General features: G+C 48.4%; 1 protein-coding gene across 1 annotated transcript in view; it reads right to left on the bottom strand.

The window, feature by feature from the left end:
- SBNO1 (strawberry notch homolog 1) overlaps nucleotides 1–14,817 on the bottom strand; it is a 44,742-nt gene that overhangs the window by 18,334 nt on the left and 11,591 nt on the right. The window contains exons 5-16 of the mRNA XM_090291356.1: nucleotides 13,045–13,145; nucleotides 9,490–9,586; nucleotides 8,185–8,345; nucleotides 7,280–7,413; nucleotides 7,008–7,098; nucleotides 5,646–5,807; nucleotides 4,673–4,808; nucleotides 4,487–4,592; nucleotides 4,203–4,356; nucleotides 3,581–3,763; nucleotides 2,786–2,883; nucleotides 344–495 (exon numbers count right to left, since the gene is read on the bottom strand). Of these exons, the coding sequence (XP_090147482.1) occupies nucleotides 344–495; nucleotides 2,786–2,883; nucleotides 3,581–3,763; nucleotides 4,203–4,356; nucleotides 4,487–4,592; nucleotides 4,673–4,808; nucleotides 5,646–5,807; nucleotides 7,008–7,098; nucleotides 7,280–7,413; nucleotides 8,185–8,345; nucleotides 9,490–9,586; nucleotides 13,045–13,145 (1,575 nt within the window). The remainder of the gene's footprint in view (nucleotides 1–343; nucleotides 496–2,785; nucleotides 2,884–3,580; nucleotides 3,764–4,202; nucleotides 4,357–4,486; nucleotides 4,593–4,672; nucleotides 4,809–5,645; nucleotides 5,808–7,007; nucleotides 7,099–7,279; nucleotides 7,414–8,184; nucleotides 8,346–9,489; nucleotides 9,587–13,044; nucleotides 13,146–14,817) is intronic.

Below are 14,817 nucleotides of genomic sequence, written 5' to 3'. Positions count from 1 at the left end.
CGTGCGAGAGGCAACCAACTGATGTTTCTCCCCCTCTTTCTCCCTTCCTTCTCCTCTCTCTGAAAATAAATAAAATCTTTTAAAAAATAAATTTTAAAAACGAACACTCCTTTCATATGGGTCCTTTGCATGGCCCGTGTTTACCACCATGCCCAGCACCATTCAAATGGACACGGCCCTAATTTAACACAGGTTTCTAGTGCGTTCAAAACGACCCGAGTGACATGAAAATATGCAGTCACTGGCCGATTCAAGGAAGGCAGTTAAACACCAAAATAAATCTGCTTTAAAATGTTCAAATCTATACTATTTTCAACATTAAAAACAGAAACAGAAAACCCACCTTTCCGCTTCTTTACTTTATTTTCTTTACAAGGACTGTCTCTCGGTGAACTGCTGTTACTTGGAGCCGTTAGATCGATTCCCAGTAAACTGTAGAGCTTTTTCCTGTCTGGAGCAGGGAAGTGTTTCTCAATGAGTGACTGTAATACTCCTCTGTTTAAGGGAGAAAGAGCAATATGAGCAATTGTTTGAAAAATAATTTATTATATATGAAGTCTCACTACACTTACTTCTTAAAAATGAATATACTTAGTTCCGTCTTACAAAATATCGATAATCCAGCTCACCTAAATTTTAATATTCTAGAAAGTCATTTCATTGCAATGTAATGCAAGCTGAGCCAAATATGCAGTTCTTACACGTGTTAGTAGCGACATGAAAAAGTAACCTGGCACAACTAGTTGCCACCACGTTAGATTTCGCTCACGTCGCTTCCACGTGTACTCAACGAGCTGCTCTACCCACGGTACCTGACGGCTAGGACACCCGGCGCGCAGCTGACACGCACAGCACGCCCTAAGCGGACGAGCCAGTCATCTGCTCAACAGCCACACGTGGCCGGTGGCAGTACCAGGCACACAAGTACAGAAAAATGATTAGCAGGGGCACGTTTTGCTTTTAAAAGTTTTTACTTGTATCTATCTTAAATGGAGCCACCTGAACATATCCCGTAAGGCAAGATACAGAATGGTGGCAACTCGTTCTGCTGATTTTACTACCAGAATTAGAACCGGCAGTTTAGACAAACTGGAAAACAATGCCAAAAACATTCTTTTACCTCTTTTTTTTACTATCTCATGACTATATGCAATTAGAGCTTACTAAATTGAGGCAAACTATACTTACTGCATATATACTTATTGAAATTGTAACTTCAAATGCACAAATGTGAAACTAAATCAGAAACTAAACCCAGCCGTCATTGATTTCCAAGAGGTGCAAGACAAACAAAAATCAAGCCCTTTTGTGAGTTCAAATACTGTCAAAATCCTCAACATTTCAGTATTGCTGCTGTTTCCCAATAGTTACACTGTTATGAATTCACACAGCATTGCAAAAACTAACATCAGAAAAACTTAAAAAAAGGATATAAATGAACCAAATATTTTGCCTCCAGGAAATGCCAACATTTAAATTAATATACCAGCAATTTTCAACCAGTGTGCCACAAGAATGTTTAAAATATGAAATACCTAGTCAGGGGCACAATCCACTTTTCCCTTAGACCAGCTGTTCTCAACCTGTGGGCCGCGACCCCTTTGGGGGTCAAATGACCCTCTCACAGGGGCCGCCTAAGACCATCGGAAAACACATATATAATTACATATTGTTTTTGTGATTAATCACTATGCTTTAGTATGGCTGGGGGTCACCACAACATGAGGAACCGTATTAAAGGGTTGCGGCATTAGGAAGATTGAGAACCACAGCCTTAGACTGTCAAATTAAAAAACAACAACAGCCCTAGCTGGTGTGGCTCAGTGGATTGGGTTCCAGCCTGCAAACCAAAGGGTCACTGGTTCGATTCCCGGTCAGGGCATAGGCCTGGGTTGCGGGCCAGGTCCCCGGCTGGCGGTGTTCAAGAGGCAACCAAACACTGATGTTTCCCTCCCCTTTCTTTCTCCCTCCTTTCCTCACTCTCTAAAAATAAGTAAATAAAATCTAAAATAAAATAAAATAAATGACAGCAGCTGACATATCAAAAGCTGTCTGGTATGAATCAAAATGATACTCATTTTTTTGTTAGATCAGCAAAAAATACTGGGGGTGGGGGGGACCAAAAAATCCCCAGAATTATCTTTTGGGGGCAAGCCCCTTGTAACACAGGCTTCCCCCACTAGACAAGTGTTCTAGGAACCCGTCTGGATCAGCGCACCGGCTGGCCTTGTTGTGAGAGGCTGCATTCAGTCTCAGCAAATTTTTTTTAAGACTCGTACAATGCATCTGCCCACTTCATGACGGGTGATTTACGGGCGCACCTGCCCACACCGCGCTGCGCGTTCAGCAGTTTTTGACCAAAATTGGCAGGAGCCCCATGTCCCACCCTCCCTATTCACCCCAACTCGCCCTGAGCTACTTTTTTTGTTTCCCTGGATGAAAAAAGCCCTCAAAGGGTCTTGCCGATGTGGAAGAGGTGAAACAAAAAACCGCAGAAGCACTAAAAGGCATCAAAATCAACTTGTTCAAAAACTGTTGTAGCAGCTGAAACAAGTCTCAGTAGGTGTGGTGTGCTGCACCACTGCGGAGTGCTCTGAAGGGGACCGAAGTTTAAACATGTCACAATAAATTACAGGACTTTTTTTTTTTCTTTTTTGGTCCGCCCCTCACCCGACACATAATATAGTTTTTGGTGTGTTGCAAAATTTTAGTAATTAATTTATGAGTGCCATGAGATAAAGGTTGAAAAATCACTAAGTAGAACCCTAAAACCAAAAAACATTACTTGGCAGTTGACACAAAATCATTCAGTTCTCCCCCGCCCTCTTCCAAGGCTTCTAATGTTCTGGCTTCTCCTGTCGACTGCAGACCAATGACAACACACTGGAAGAAAAGAAAAATATATCAACTATACATAAAAACATGCGCGTGGGATTTTCTTAAAGACATTGTAAATATTTAGTAAAAAAGGTTTCAAACAAGAATGACTGTTACTGTACATGTGTGCTCACTGACTTAATCCACACTCATTTGAGACATGACGTGTATAAGAACTTAGCTAGGAAAATAGGGTTACAGCAGTGGGCATGTCTGAAGCCTCACCCCAGTTTCTTTGTGATTTACTTTAAGTAGAGATACACTCATCAAAAAGAAAAAAACCTTAAGAAAATACATATACCCAGGCCCTGGCTGGGTAGCTCAGATGGTTAGAGCGTCATCATGATACGCCAAGGTTCTGGGTTCGATCCAGGTCAGGGCACGTACAAGCAGCAACCGATGATGCAAAGAGCAGTGAAACAACAAACCAATGTCTCTCTCTCTCTTTCCCCCCACGTTATCAGTGGTTGTAACTGTGGCCAAATTATAGTCATGTTTATTTCTTTACATTTTTGAGCTATCAAAATTCTTTATAACCAGACATTTCTTTTATTATTTAAAAACTGTATTTTTACAATTTTAACTATATAAATACTTTTATAACTGTCCTTTAGAAAAAGCAGGCTTTGCAAATAGAAAACCTCAATATCCAAAAGACTTAAACAACCAAAGAATAAACCTCTTAATGCACTGTCCTACTCACTTTTCCGTTCTTGATTTCTTCCCGGGCCAGCTGCACAACCCTCTTCACTTTGGACGCGATGCACAAGTACTTGAAAAACCTCTGGTGAGCAGACCAGAACTGCCCCCACATGGACTTCTTCATGCGCTGCTCGGCATCAATCAGATCCGCGGCCTGCTGAAACCGCTCCCTGGCGATGACCCACTGGGGAAGCACAGCCCACGTGTTAGGTGCTTCATCTCTGAGTGCACTTTATGTTAAAATAATTCTGTCACCACCATGTTCAGTGCAAGACCACTTAGCATTAATTTAATGAAGCATATTCAGTAACCTGCGATCCTCTAAGAATCGTTTGTTTCAAGGTGCTTACACAGCTGTGCTAAAACTCTTACTAATGCAAACATTTTAGGAAATAGTTACATTGCGATTTTTTAAATTATGCAACTAAGACAACGGCTGTTTTTAATAAATTAGCAAAGAGAGGCTTTAGAATATGAGAAAAGAAAGAATCTGGTGAGCTCTCTGTTGTTTTCTAGCAGAAATATACTCTTGTGGGTTGGCCCATGTTACACTGAACAGACCTGACTAACAGACACATTAGCAGGTGCATTAAAGACAGTAGGAATTAAGGAAAAATTCTCACCAGCTTAACTGCTTTGTTATACATTTTTACGTAGCTCTGAGAAAGAAGAACTTCTTCAATTTTGAAGGTCACTCCAGTAAAGCTCAGCTGTCGCGCAATGTACATTCCTCTAAGCTTCATATCCATAGCAACTATTTCCATGGCACCAACACCTCTGAATAAAAGTAAAACACACAGGAACTACCGTTAAATATAGTAGGGCCCTAACGTCCATGGGAGAGGCCTCAGCAGTACACATCCTCGAGGCTGCTCCTGAGGACAGCGCACACCGTAAACTGCGTTACCTTCGCTCTACGGCTTGGATAAAATCACTGAATTCTCTAAATGGAGTTCCTTCGCCCCAAATTCCAAGACGGTTCATATAGGCCATGTTTCGTGGTTCAGAAGCACCTAAAAATCAAACAAAACAAAAAATATTACAGCTGAAAAAACCACCTACAGATGTATCTTTTAAATAAGTAACTACTCACCAGTGGCACTAGCATAAACAACCCTGGCTTTTGGCAATTTGTTCTGAAGCTCTAAGACTGCTAAGCCTGTCTTGGTTGGCTTCGAAGAACCAACAGGACACAGGTTTTTTGCTTTATGACATTCATCAAACACGATCTGTACGACTGAGTCAAGGAGCAAGTGGCACTGGTAGCGTGTGTCTTCAATCTCTCGGGACTGCATTTCTGCTTCCCTGAGACCTCGGAAACACCCCAGCTTTCGAGGGTGATGCCCTGGCGTAAAATTCAGGATTCTTAGGGGAAAGGACGCGAGTGACCATAAGCCCCTAGGCATTAACTTATTCTTAGTAACGCCCACAGACCTATGGTCCAGCTTCGTCAAACCTCACATTCCGCCCCATTTGCTTCAGATCACTTCCTGTCTCAGTAAGATCACAAAGCCCTTTGTGTGCCCTCCCTTGACTTCACCCCTCCCGCTTAGGTCTCAGAGGCCTCTACCGACTTCGGGGTCCATTGTACCAGACATTTAATTCTTAGTTAGAATGGAGGAAAAGATCCACCGCACAGATAATTCCGGCAAATTCTGTCAGTAGAAGCCCAACTGGTTAAGCCAAGCAGCCAGCCTGTGAAGCCTGCTGCTCCCGCTGCGGGACAGTGAGGTGCGCTGGGAGCAGCACATCAGGGGGGCACGAAGGCCGCCCCCCCTCAGGTCCTTCACACGCACACATGCAACGTGGACCCCAAGGAGGGAAGTGAGGCACGCAGCGCTTCGCACGCCTATGAACATTTTCCTAAACCAGGAACTTAAGATACCCGCCCCCATAGGAAGCCAAAGGACAGAACCAAATTTCTGACCCCCCTGGACTCAATGTAATCATTTAGGCTGGCATCCGGAACTTGTGTGTAATCTCCAGACTCCTGGCTTCCCAATGTTCATCTTTATGTTAACTTTTGTGTCATTAAAAAACGCAAGAGCACTTGCTGCAAAGGATACCACGCCATCAAAGTCATCGCCGCACCAGTGAAGAAGCTGCTTTAACCTCGTTTTGTACTTCCCGCCGGACTGACTCTCACCAATCAGGGAAGAATAGGTGGCAAAAATAACACCCTTTTTCACACTCCCATTATGTTTGGAAGAAATTTTCCCATACTTAAACTAAAAAAGAAAAGAGAAAAACTTAGCACACTTTCTCTCTGAAGCACTGACCCCACCCACACCTCAACAGCAGGAGTCTGGTGGTCCGCAGTGGGCTGGTCAGGGAGGTCTAGAACCTGCTAAGATCCTACCCCAAATTTCTTATGCAAATGCACACACACACACACACACACACACACACAATGCACGCACCCACACAGATGTGCACAGACAACTGTGTGGTGCAAGGATAGTTTTCAAAGTCTCAAAAAGCCTATCACCAAGAAAAGATTACAAACCAAACTCCCCTACAGAAGTCACAATATTTATTCTACAAATATTAATTGTGCATTTAACTTTAATATGCAAAATACTGTAATTAAATTCTGAGGGAAATGTAAGAATTAAGAGTCAACATGCCCTCCTTCTTCAATCACACTGACTCAGAAATCAAAAATATTTTAGGTGATAGTTACTTGTTCCTGTTTTGAACAGCGAGTTAGTCTTTCAAACCACAGACCCTGACGATCGATCCCACCAGGAACGCTCCCCAGAAACAGCAGGGGCAAGGAGGGCAGCCCCGCCCCACACTGGGCCTCACGCAGCCAGCAGGCTTCGTTCACGTCTGCTGCTGTCAGAGGGCCGGAGGGGCCTGCGGCAACCAGGCCTGTCCGTTCTACCCTGGAACCCCAGCAGTGTGTGCATAGGTGGGAACCAGCGAAGGGTTGCTAAAAAGCAAGCCTCTCATCACGTTAAACTGCGCTTTAGCCACGAGGGCCGGTTCCTGCCGCCTGACGGAGCCGTCTCAGCAGGCGCCCAGGTACGGGCGCACGAGTCCCCTGGACGGGCAGGGCCTACGCCGGTCTCCGTGCCACGCCATCTCTCACGGCTGCGACGGGCACACCACCGTCCACGCAGCGATTACATCACAGCCTTTCGCAGCCACGAGTTTCACCCACATGAAGTAAACTCAGAAGCAACAAAATACCCGGAAGACCAGAGAATCAACTCCGTGCAGAGACAATGGCCGTCTGCTTGCCACTGCATCGCCCGACCTGGCGCCGTGTGTGACACACAGTAACCCACACCCCCCGAGGCCAGCGCTCACTGGGTTTTCTGTGACACGACTCGCTGCGTCGCTAACAAGCCTACGAAGTAGAGGCTGACTATTCCCACACCACAGTCAATAGTTACTGAATGACCGACCAAAAACCCGCACACCTTATTTAACGAGTGGACCAAAATGTTTTTTGCGCCAATGTCCCTCAGATCTCTCTCAGCATCATACTTTAAATCGTTTGAAACACTGAACCTGCAACAAAAAGAAACAAACAAATAAATAAACAAGCACACGTGGATTCCATCATTCCGGCAGTTTCCAGGAATAAAAAATACCACACATCAAAGAATACATACCCACACATTAAAACCCCTCCCCACACGCTGTAGCTACCCACACACGAGCACTGCCACAGCCGTCCTGAAGCACTTACCACAAGGCTCTTTTCCTACTCAATAGATAGTTTTCATAGATGATCCCTGCTATGGTCCTTCCTTTTCCTACACCAGCACCATCACCTATTAAGAAGCCAGCACGATCTCCATTAGGTAGGAATGTTTCATGTTGCTAGGGAAAGAAAAACAACTGGTAATTCATCTACTCCTTTGGATACTCTGGTCATCAGTCTCTCCTCCGTCGCTTTAGGGCTAGTATTAACATGACCGACATTTACATAAATGGCATCCAGGTTGCTGAGTGTGGGCACGTTCATTTGTTTACTATACACTCAATCTTGCTACCCTCGCAGGCACCAAGTAACTACAATTAACAAACTGATGTGCCGTCCCATGCCCCCTTCAACACTTGCACAACCAAACACGAATGCTGGCATCACACACGGAGATGGGCCGCTGTGTGGCTACTGTTTAGTTTACAAAGATGGTTATGACAGAAACCCATTCGGAACAACGGGCACAAGCCTAACTCACGCTGTTTTAAAAGCTGACACAACACCCGAGCGGAGGCCCCGCAGTTTAGTCAACCACCGCCCCCGGGTGGGCTTGCAGATCTTCCCCACCTTTCAGCCGCTGTGGGGGAAACTGCAAGAAACAGCCTATGTGTTCGGTCCTCATCTACTGGTTCTATGGGCTAGACCCCCAGCACTGTATCGTCAGGTCAAGGGTTTGTGTATTTTAGTTACAAAAGATATTCACAGCGAATGGCATCTGTCATTTCCCCGAGCCACGTGCCCCATTTAATTTTCTACCCCACAGACCCTCTACAACCACGCTGACAAGTTCCTCCCGCAAGAGCAGCTCCGCGCAGGACGACGACACCGACACTGCGCAGGCTGAGACGAAGGGTGAGCACACGCAGGGCCGCGCGCCCGCAGCTCACCTGGGCTGCGTAGGTGACGGCCTCCAGCTGCAGGGCCGACAGCCAGCCGCTGTCAATGGTCTCCTCCGAGATGGACGTCTTGTACCAGACGTCGGGGGGGCTGACACTGGACAAGGAGCTTGTTTCCACCACGGCATCCGGGTGACGCAGGCCGATTTTCACTAAAGGGCAGTAAAGAAACACTTCATTTTAATTATTCCAGGTAGCACTTCCAGATGTACTGTAAGATACGGCGGTGTCCCCCACCACAGACAGTACAGTAAGTAACTATGCGCCCCAGGGGTCTACAGAAAGTCACTGATAGCTGGCGAAGTGCTGTTCAGGTCTGACTCAGCCCTGGCCAGGCAGCTCAGGCGGTCAGAGCACGTCCTGCACACCAGAAGGTCACTGGTTCGATTCCCAGTCAGGGCACAGGCCAGGCCAGAGGCAACCACGCATGGGGGTTTCGCTCTCTTTCTTCCTTCCCTCCCCTCTCTCTACAAATAAATAAAAATTTCTAAAACAAAACAAAAAAACAGACAATGGGCCAGATTTACTTTGCTGACCTCTGGTTTAAAGAACCATCAATAAACTTTCAATCCTCTTGTTTAGAGATTATTATTGGGAGAGAAGGACATAAAACTTCAGATACCACAACCAAAAACTCTTTTTAAATGACCAGAAAAGTATGAGATCTTAAGATCTATACATGGTAATAAAGAGATTTTTAGTTTAAATGGTATTATTAGTGCTTTTTATAAAAACAAAACAAAAAAACAGTATATAAAAAGACAAATTCTAGGCACTGGTTTTCTTTCATCTTATTTACTCCATTTAGTTTTTATACTAATTATTAATTTTCATGGCCATTATGGAAAAAAAGGCAAAAATGATGCTAACATAAACCAATAAATTCAAATGCCATTTTAAGATTGCCATGTTTTTATGATTTTAGTTAAGATCTGTAAACCACACAAAGCTAAGACATACATTTACATCTCTGCATTTACTGACTTTATAATCAGTGTTAACGAGCAAAATTTACTTGAAACAAAATAAAACCCAAGCTTTTTTTCTTGGTTTTACAACTTCAACCTAAAACAAAGTTCTTAATTTGTGTAGAAAAAAATAAAAACCACAGTAAAATTTTCATGTAGATCTTTTCAAACATATTATAGTTTAAAATATGACAAAGCTTGCACTTGTCAAACCCCGAGGTACTCAGCACTGATAAACCCTAACAGATAATGATGTGAGGGGGAAGGTATTTAAGCTCAAGAGACTCCAAGAAACCCTTCATCATCTGGGCAAACCGCAAAGACATACGTTTTATTGGCATGTACTCAGCATAGGTCTCTGCATGACCCATCTCGTCCTCATCTTCCTCCTCGGGCTCATCTTCCTCTTTCACAACAGGAACCTTCTGTAGAGCAGAGAGAGCACGATCAGTTCTGGTTCCAGAGACAGGAGGCCCAGCCAGCACGAAAACCCTCCTGTAAAAACCCAGAATCTCCGCTGGCAGGTGCGGCTCAGCGGACCGAGCGCCGGCCTGCAAACTGAAACGCTGCCAGTTCGATTCCCAGTCGGGGCACAGGCCTGGGTCGGGGGCCAGGTCCCCAGGTGGGGGCACGTGAGAGGCCACTGATCCACATTATGTCTCACACACACATTGATGTTTTTCTCCCTCTCTTCCCCTCTCTCTAAAAACACGTAAATAAAATCTTAAAAAACACACACAAAAAACACCTCACTAAAGCCAACAGCACTGCTGGCCGGGCCAACACAGGGACATCCCTCAACCACAGGCGCACTTTACAGAAGAATGAGAAGAAAAAACACCCACAACCTTCAGTCCCGGAAACATGACATACCACTTCTCTGTTCCCCGAGGTCGGGGTCCCACCTTGTGGCTTCCCTGCATCTCCACTGAGCAGACAATCCTGGACCCACTCACCCCTCACACACAAAGGGGTCACACCACACTCCACCTTCCCTCCACCACCATCACCTCACACTGCTGTCCCCTTTAATGCTGCCTGCCACCCTGACCGCCGGCCTCGCTCCTCAACGGGAGCCAGGGCCAGGAAGAGGGAGGGGTTTGGGGAGAAAGTCAGAGAAGCCAGCAGCGCATGCACAGCCTCCCGGGCAGGAAGTCTAAGTCCGCTCCCCCCCCTTTTCTCAGGCCCCCCACCTGCCTTCTCTCCCTCGGAGCCTAAAGCCAGAGCCCCAGGGAACCCTGCAGTTTAAAGGTTCCTCTGAAGGACAGAGGATTTACTTCGCACACCTGTGTCCCCACAGACACAGCTACCGCCACGCTGAGGATCCCCCCCCAGTCACTCTCCGAGCCCTGGCATGTCTGATGGTGAAGCAGGGAGCCATCGGCACTATGCCAGGAAGACAGGAGCAAGGCCAAGTGTGCCAGGCAAACAGAGCAAACGGTCACCACAGCCACACGCTCCCTCGTGTCTCTCCAGTCTCGGGAAGGGACCGAGAGAGGGAGGGACAGTGGGATGGACAGACCCCGAACGAGCCTCTGTTCCCTACCAGCACACCCGCAGGAAAGCTTTTTGTGAGCACGTGCTTGTTCGAGGGAGAGTCGAGGGGAGCAGCTGGGAAGGCGAGTGCCCCACGCGGGGCGAGGGGAGGTGGGAGCCCGGCACGCCCTGTACTCACTTTCGCGTCACCCACAACTGAGGAGGAAGGCACGCAGCTGCCCGATACACGTGGGGAGAAAAAGCGTGGCGGGAGGTACACACGCAGTCAGTACCAACCCCGAGGTCCACAGGCAAACCCCCAAAACACCGCGAGTGCTCTCCGAACCCACGCCGAAACGAAACCCAGTTTCAGAAACCGGAGACAGGACGGGGTTGGCACAAGAAACAGGAACAAACCCCAGTCCTGCTCTATTTATCTGGGCAGCCTCGGGCGAACGCCTTCAGTTCTGAGTCTTCCCTCCTCCGCCCTCATCTCGGCTGCAACAGGCGCACGCGCGACGCTCAGTGAGCAGCCTCCTTCCGTCTCCCTCCCCTTCGCTCTCCCTACTTACAAAATTAAAAAATTAATCACCAGCGTATACTGAGAGGATAAGCTGGTAGTACCAAAGGGCCACCAAACGCAGGGACTACCCAGGACCATTTCTAGGGCGGCTGGCTGTCCAATGGCGCTGCCCGCAGCTCAGGGTCAGGGGGACACAGGGCCGCGGGGCCGCAGTGCCCGGGGCTGGCCCGCCCCCCACGGAGCACACGCGCGCCTCGCCTATGGGCGCGCCTGACGACATGGGCAATGTCAGCCCAGGGCTGCCAGGTCCTCCTATGTTTTAAGAGAAGCTAGAAATCCGGTTTTTGTGTGTTAGCAAGAACAGTTTTTCCAAACCCGTGGAGCCCGAACAGAACAGAGGTGCCCACGGGCCCCGGTCCACAGGCGACCAGCCTGCAGCCCGCCGCCGTGACCAGGACCTGCGCACGAACCACACGCATTCCCCGGAAGAACTGCGTGCTGCCTTCCCAAAACACCGTCTCAAGCCAGCCGCTGGCACACTAGCGCGGGTCCCGGGACCGCGGGCACCTGTCCTCCTGGGCCCCGGCACAGCCGCAGCGCAGCGGCTCCGCTGTCCCTAACCCTCTCACCCCCAGTCCCAGCCACCCCGACACTGGAGGTGCAGCCCCTCAGACCGCCTTCCTTCTTTCCTCTCCCCTCAACCCTTCCCAATCCCCCGAGTTTAGACCCTTATACGTCCCTCCTGCGTTTCTTAACCCAGCTCCTCCCCACCCGTCCCCCACTTACCTGAATCACTAGCAGGTCCCTCCCCACTCCAGAGCGGCTGCACCAACTCCCAAGTCCCCCAAACTCAACTCAGCCCCCCGCCCAAAGCCCAAACCAGCCACTCCCTAGCCGTGAGCACAGGTCTTGGCCTAGTGTCGCCCAAGCACACGACCCCCCTCCATGCCTGAGTACACTTTATTGTAGCTCCCTCCCTCCAATGCCCCCCCCCCCCAGGCCTCTCCCCACGCAGCAGCGACTGCACAGCGTGCGCGCGGCTCCAGAAGTCCTCCCGGGCTGGGGGGAGCTGACCGCCCCCCAGCGCCTCGCCCTCGTGAGCAGCACAGCGTGCCTCTCACTGGGCCCTGTCACCAGACCAGGCACCTGTCAAAGGCGTGTTTCTGAGGGACAGCCATGCGGGACACTTCTTGCAGAAACCTACACACACTCGTTACACGCTGCATGGTTATTAAGTAAATGTACAGGGTCAACGGGCCCAAGGCAGGCAGCATTCCCAGAATGTAAGAGAAAGATGATCATGTAACTATTCACACCTAGACCATCACATGACCTGGCAGCCCATGAACAGTTATACATGCAGGCCGGATTCTAAAATGAACACAGGTGCCAAATACCTAACTCCACCATTTTTACCCCCTGATCAGATGAGTCACAGTAAAGATGTCAGTACTGCACATCATGCTACACCCATCCCATCAATTTGCAAATTTTAACCACTTATTTAGAATATATTAGTTGATTCCAGTGAGATTTAATGCTTATTCATTAGTTTATGTGACTTGAGTAGCCCACCTTCACCCAAAGGAAGTTTTCTGAGTGTTGTTTTATCTCATTTTATGGTTTATTGATTTGAGACACCCCCCCGCCCCAATCTGTTGTTCCACTTATTAATGCATTCATTGGTATGTGCCCTGACTGAGGATCGAACCCACAACCCTGGCACATCAGGACAATGCTCTAATCCACTGCGCTACCTTGGCCAGGGCATCGAGGGTTGTTTAGAGCACTTTTAGCCAAGGGTCCTTTCACACCACAGAAAAATTTCACACCACAAAAAAATTTCACACCACAGAAAAATACAAATACAGCTTTCACACTTACCATGGTCGGGGAAAAGCTCCTCATTTTCATGTCATTTATCCATATTCTTGCTACTTCTTTATTGGAAGACTCTTTCTTTATTGTACCATTGCTTACATCAGCTGAAGGGGAGAGTCAATTTACATTTTAGAATAAAATCTCAATTTCTTTTCCTACAGTTTTAAAAAATTCAGTAGTTTACCCACTTCACAAACTGAAAAACACCAATCTGCTTATTATGAAGTATAAGAATGACAACATTCAAAGCTGTATACCATTATGGAAGCAAGAATTAACCTTAAAAAGCAAGTAACTTAAAAGGAAAGGTGTGCACAGAAAATCTGAAACCTGTTCATCAAAGGCACCTTCACCAGAACTACTGAACAGGTCACTTCAACACAAATGCCAAGAGCCAACATGACTTTAAGGTACTTGGTTCATTAAAAACAAACAAAAACCTGGTGCTCTCACCAAGACAGGCCCAACCTCACGAGACGAGACGGGACAGCCCTCACTTCCAAGGCCAAACGATCATTCCCAGAAGGGAGGCACACAGCACTGCGAACCCTGCCTTCCCGCCCCTGCGCACGCTTCTCAGCGCGGCAACGGAGAGCCCCGACGCGGGCGCCACTCGGCGCCCACCTGCGGCCAAGGGGCCCAGGGACTGCGCGACGAGCCCCCGACTCTAGGTGTTCCAGAAGCACCCTGGTACCGGGTTCTTGAGATGAGTGTGAAACCACCCCAGGGCACCGATTAGCATCTTGTCTGTTCTACCGAAAGATGAGGCGTATATGGGGCCCTCTCACTCGGAAGTCCAAACTAACTAGGACGCAAGTGTTGAAAAGCTAAGCCAACGCCGGAACGGAGGTAAGAACTTCCTCCAGGCCTGACCCGCCCGCAGCAGCACGGGAGAGCAGGCCAACAGTGCGGAGTGGCAGGACCGGGCTCACGGGAGCGGCGGGCACCCAGAGAACAGCCCCGCGGGTGCGGGTCCCAGGGGGCAGGCGCACAGACAAGAGCCGAAGGCTGACACCCCACCGTCCTCTCCTCAGTGCAGAGATGACCTTCCACACCACAGACGTCCTGCTTCTTCCTCAGCCCCGGCCTAGGTCGGCAGCGTTTCTCAGGCTTCCACACCAGGGCGGCCCTGGTCTGCAGTCTTCTATCTTTGGAAGTTAGTCCACTGAACGTGGGGGATGTGACTGCACGCGACACCGCTCGGGCAGCCCCGCTTGCTCCCGTTCCGCCCTGCTCTCCAGACTCCTGCCCCCCGACGGCACGCTGAGCTCAGCACGCGCAGAGCTGAGAGTGGAGTGGGGTCCTCAGAGCCGCTCACAAAAAGCAGCAGTCCTCCTCATTAAACCCAAAAACCTCCCTGAAAACCGTGTCAGAAACTGCCCTGCACCTCCACTGGGTCATGGTCATGGTCCTGTGCTCCACGGCAGAACGTGGAAATCAGTCCTAAGACCGTTAAAACAACTTCACAATCGTTAAGTTCAGGGTGATGACATTGAGAGGAAGACTACAGCCAAAAGAGCTCAACAGCACAGACCCAAAAATAAAGAAGAGACTACCTGGTACCTTTAGCTGCACCTGTCACTGGAGACGGCTAGGGACACATCATCCTACCCATACTTCCTGCGTCCCTTCCTTTGGAATGCCCCCCACTCTTTACTTTATAAACACAAGCATGTTACAACTTCCAAACAGTCGATTCTGCCACAAAACCATACTATACATCGGTCTATACCAAGACCTAAAACTTCTCCCCTGCAACCAGAAAGATAAAACCGC

Source organism: Furipterus horrens, unplaced genomic scaffold (genome assembly GCF_987537825.1).
Source record: "Furipterus horrens unplaced genomic scaffold, mFurHor1.1.pri manual_scaffold_11, whole genome shotgun sequence".
NCBI lineage: Eukaryota > Metazoa > Chordata > Mammalia > Chiroptera > Furipteridae > Furipterus > Furipterus horrens.
The sequence above is the reverse complement of the archived record's forward strand: the minus strand, read 5'-3'. Positions and strand labels throughout refer to the sequence as shown.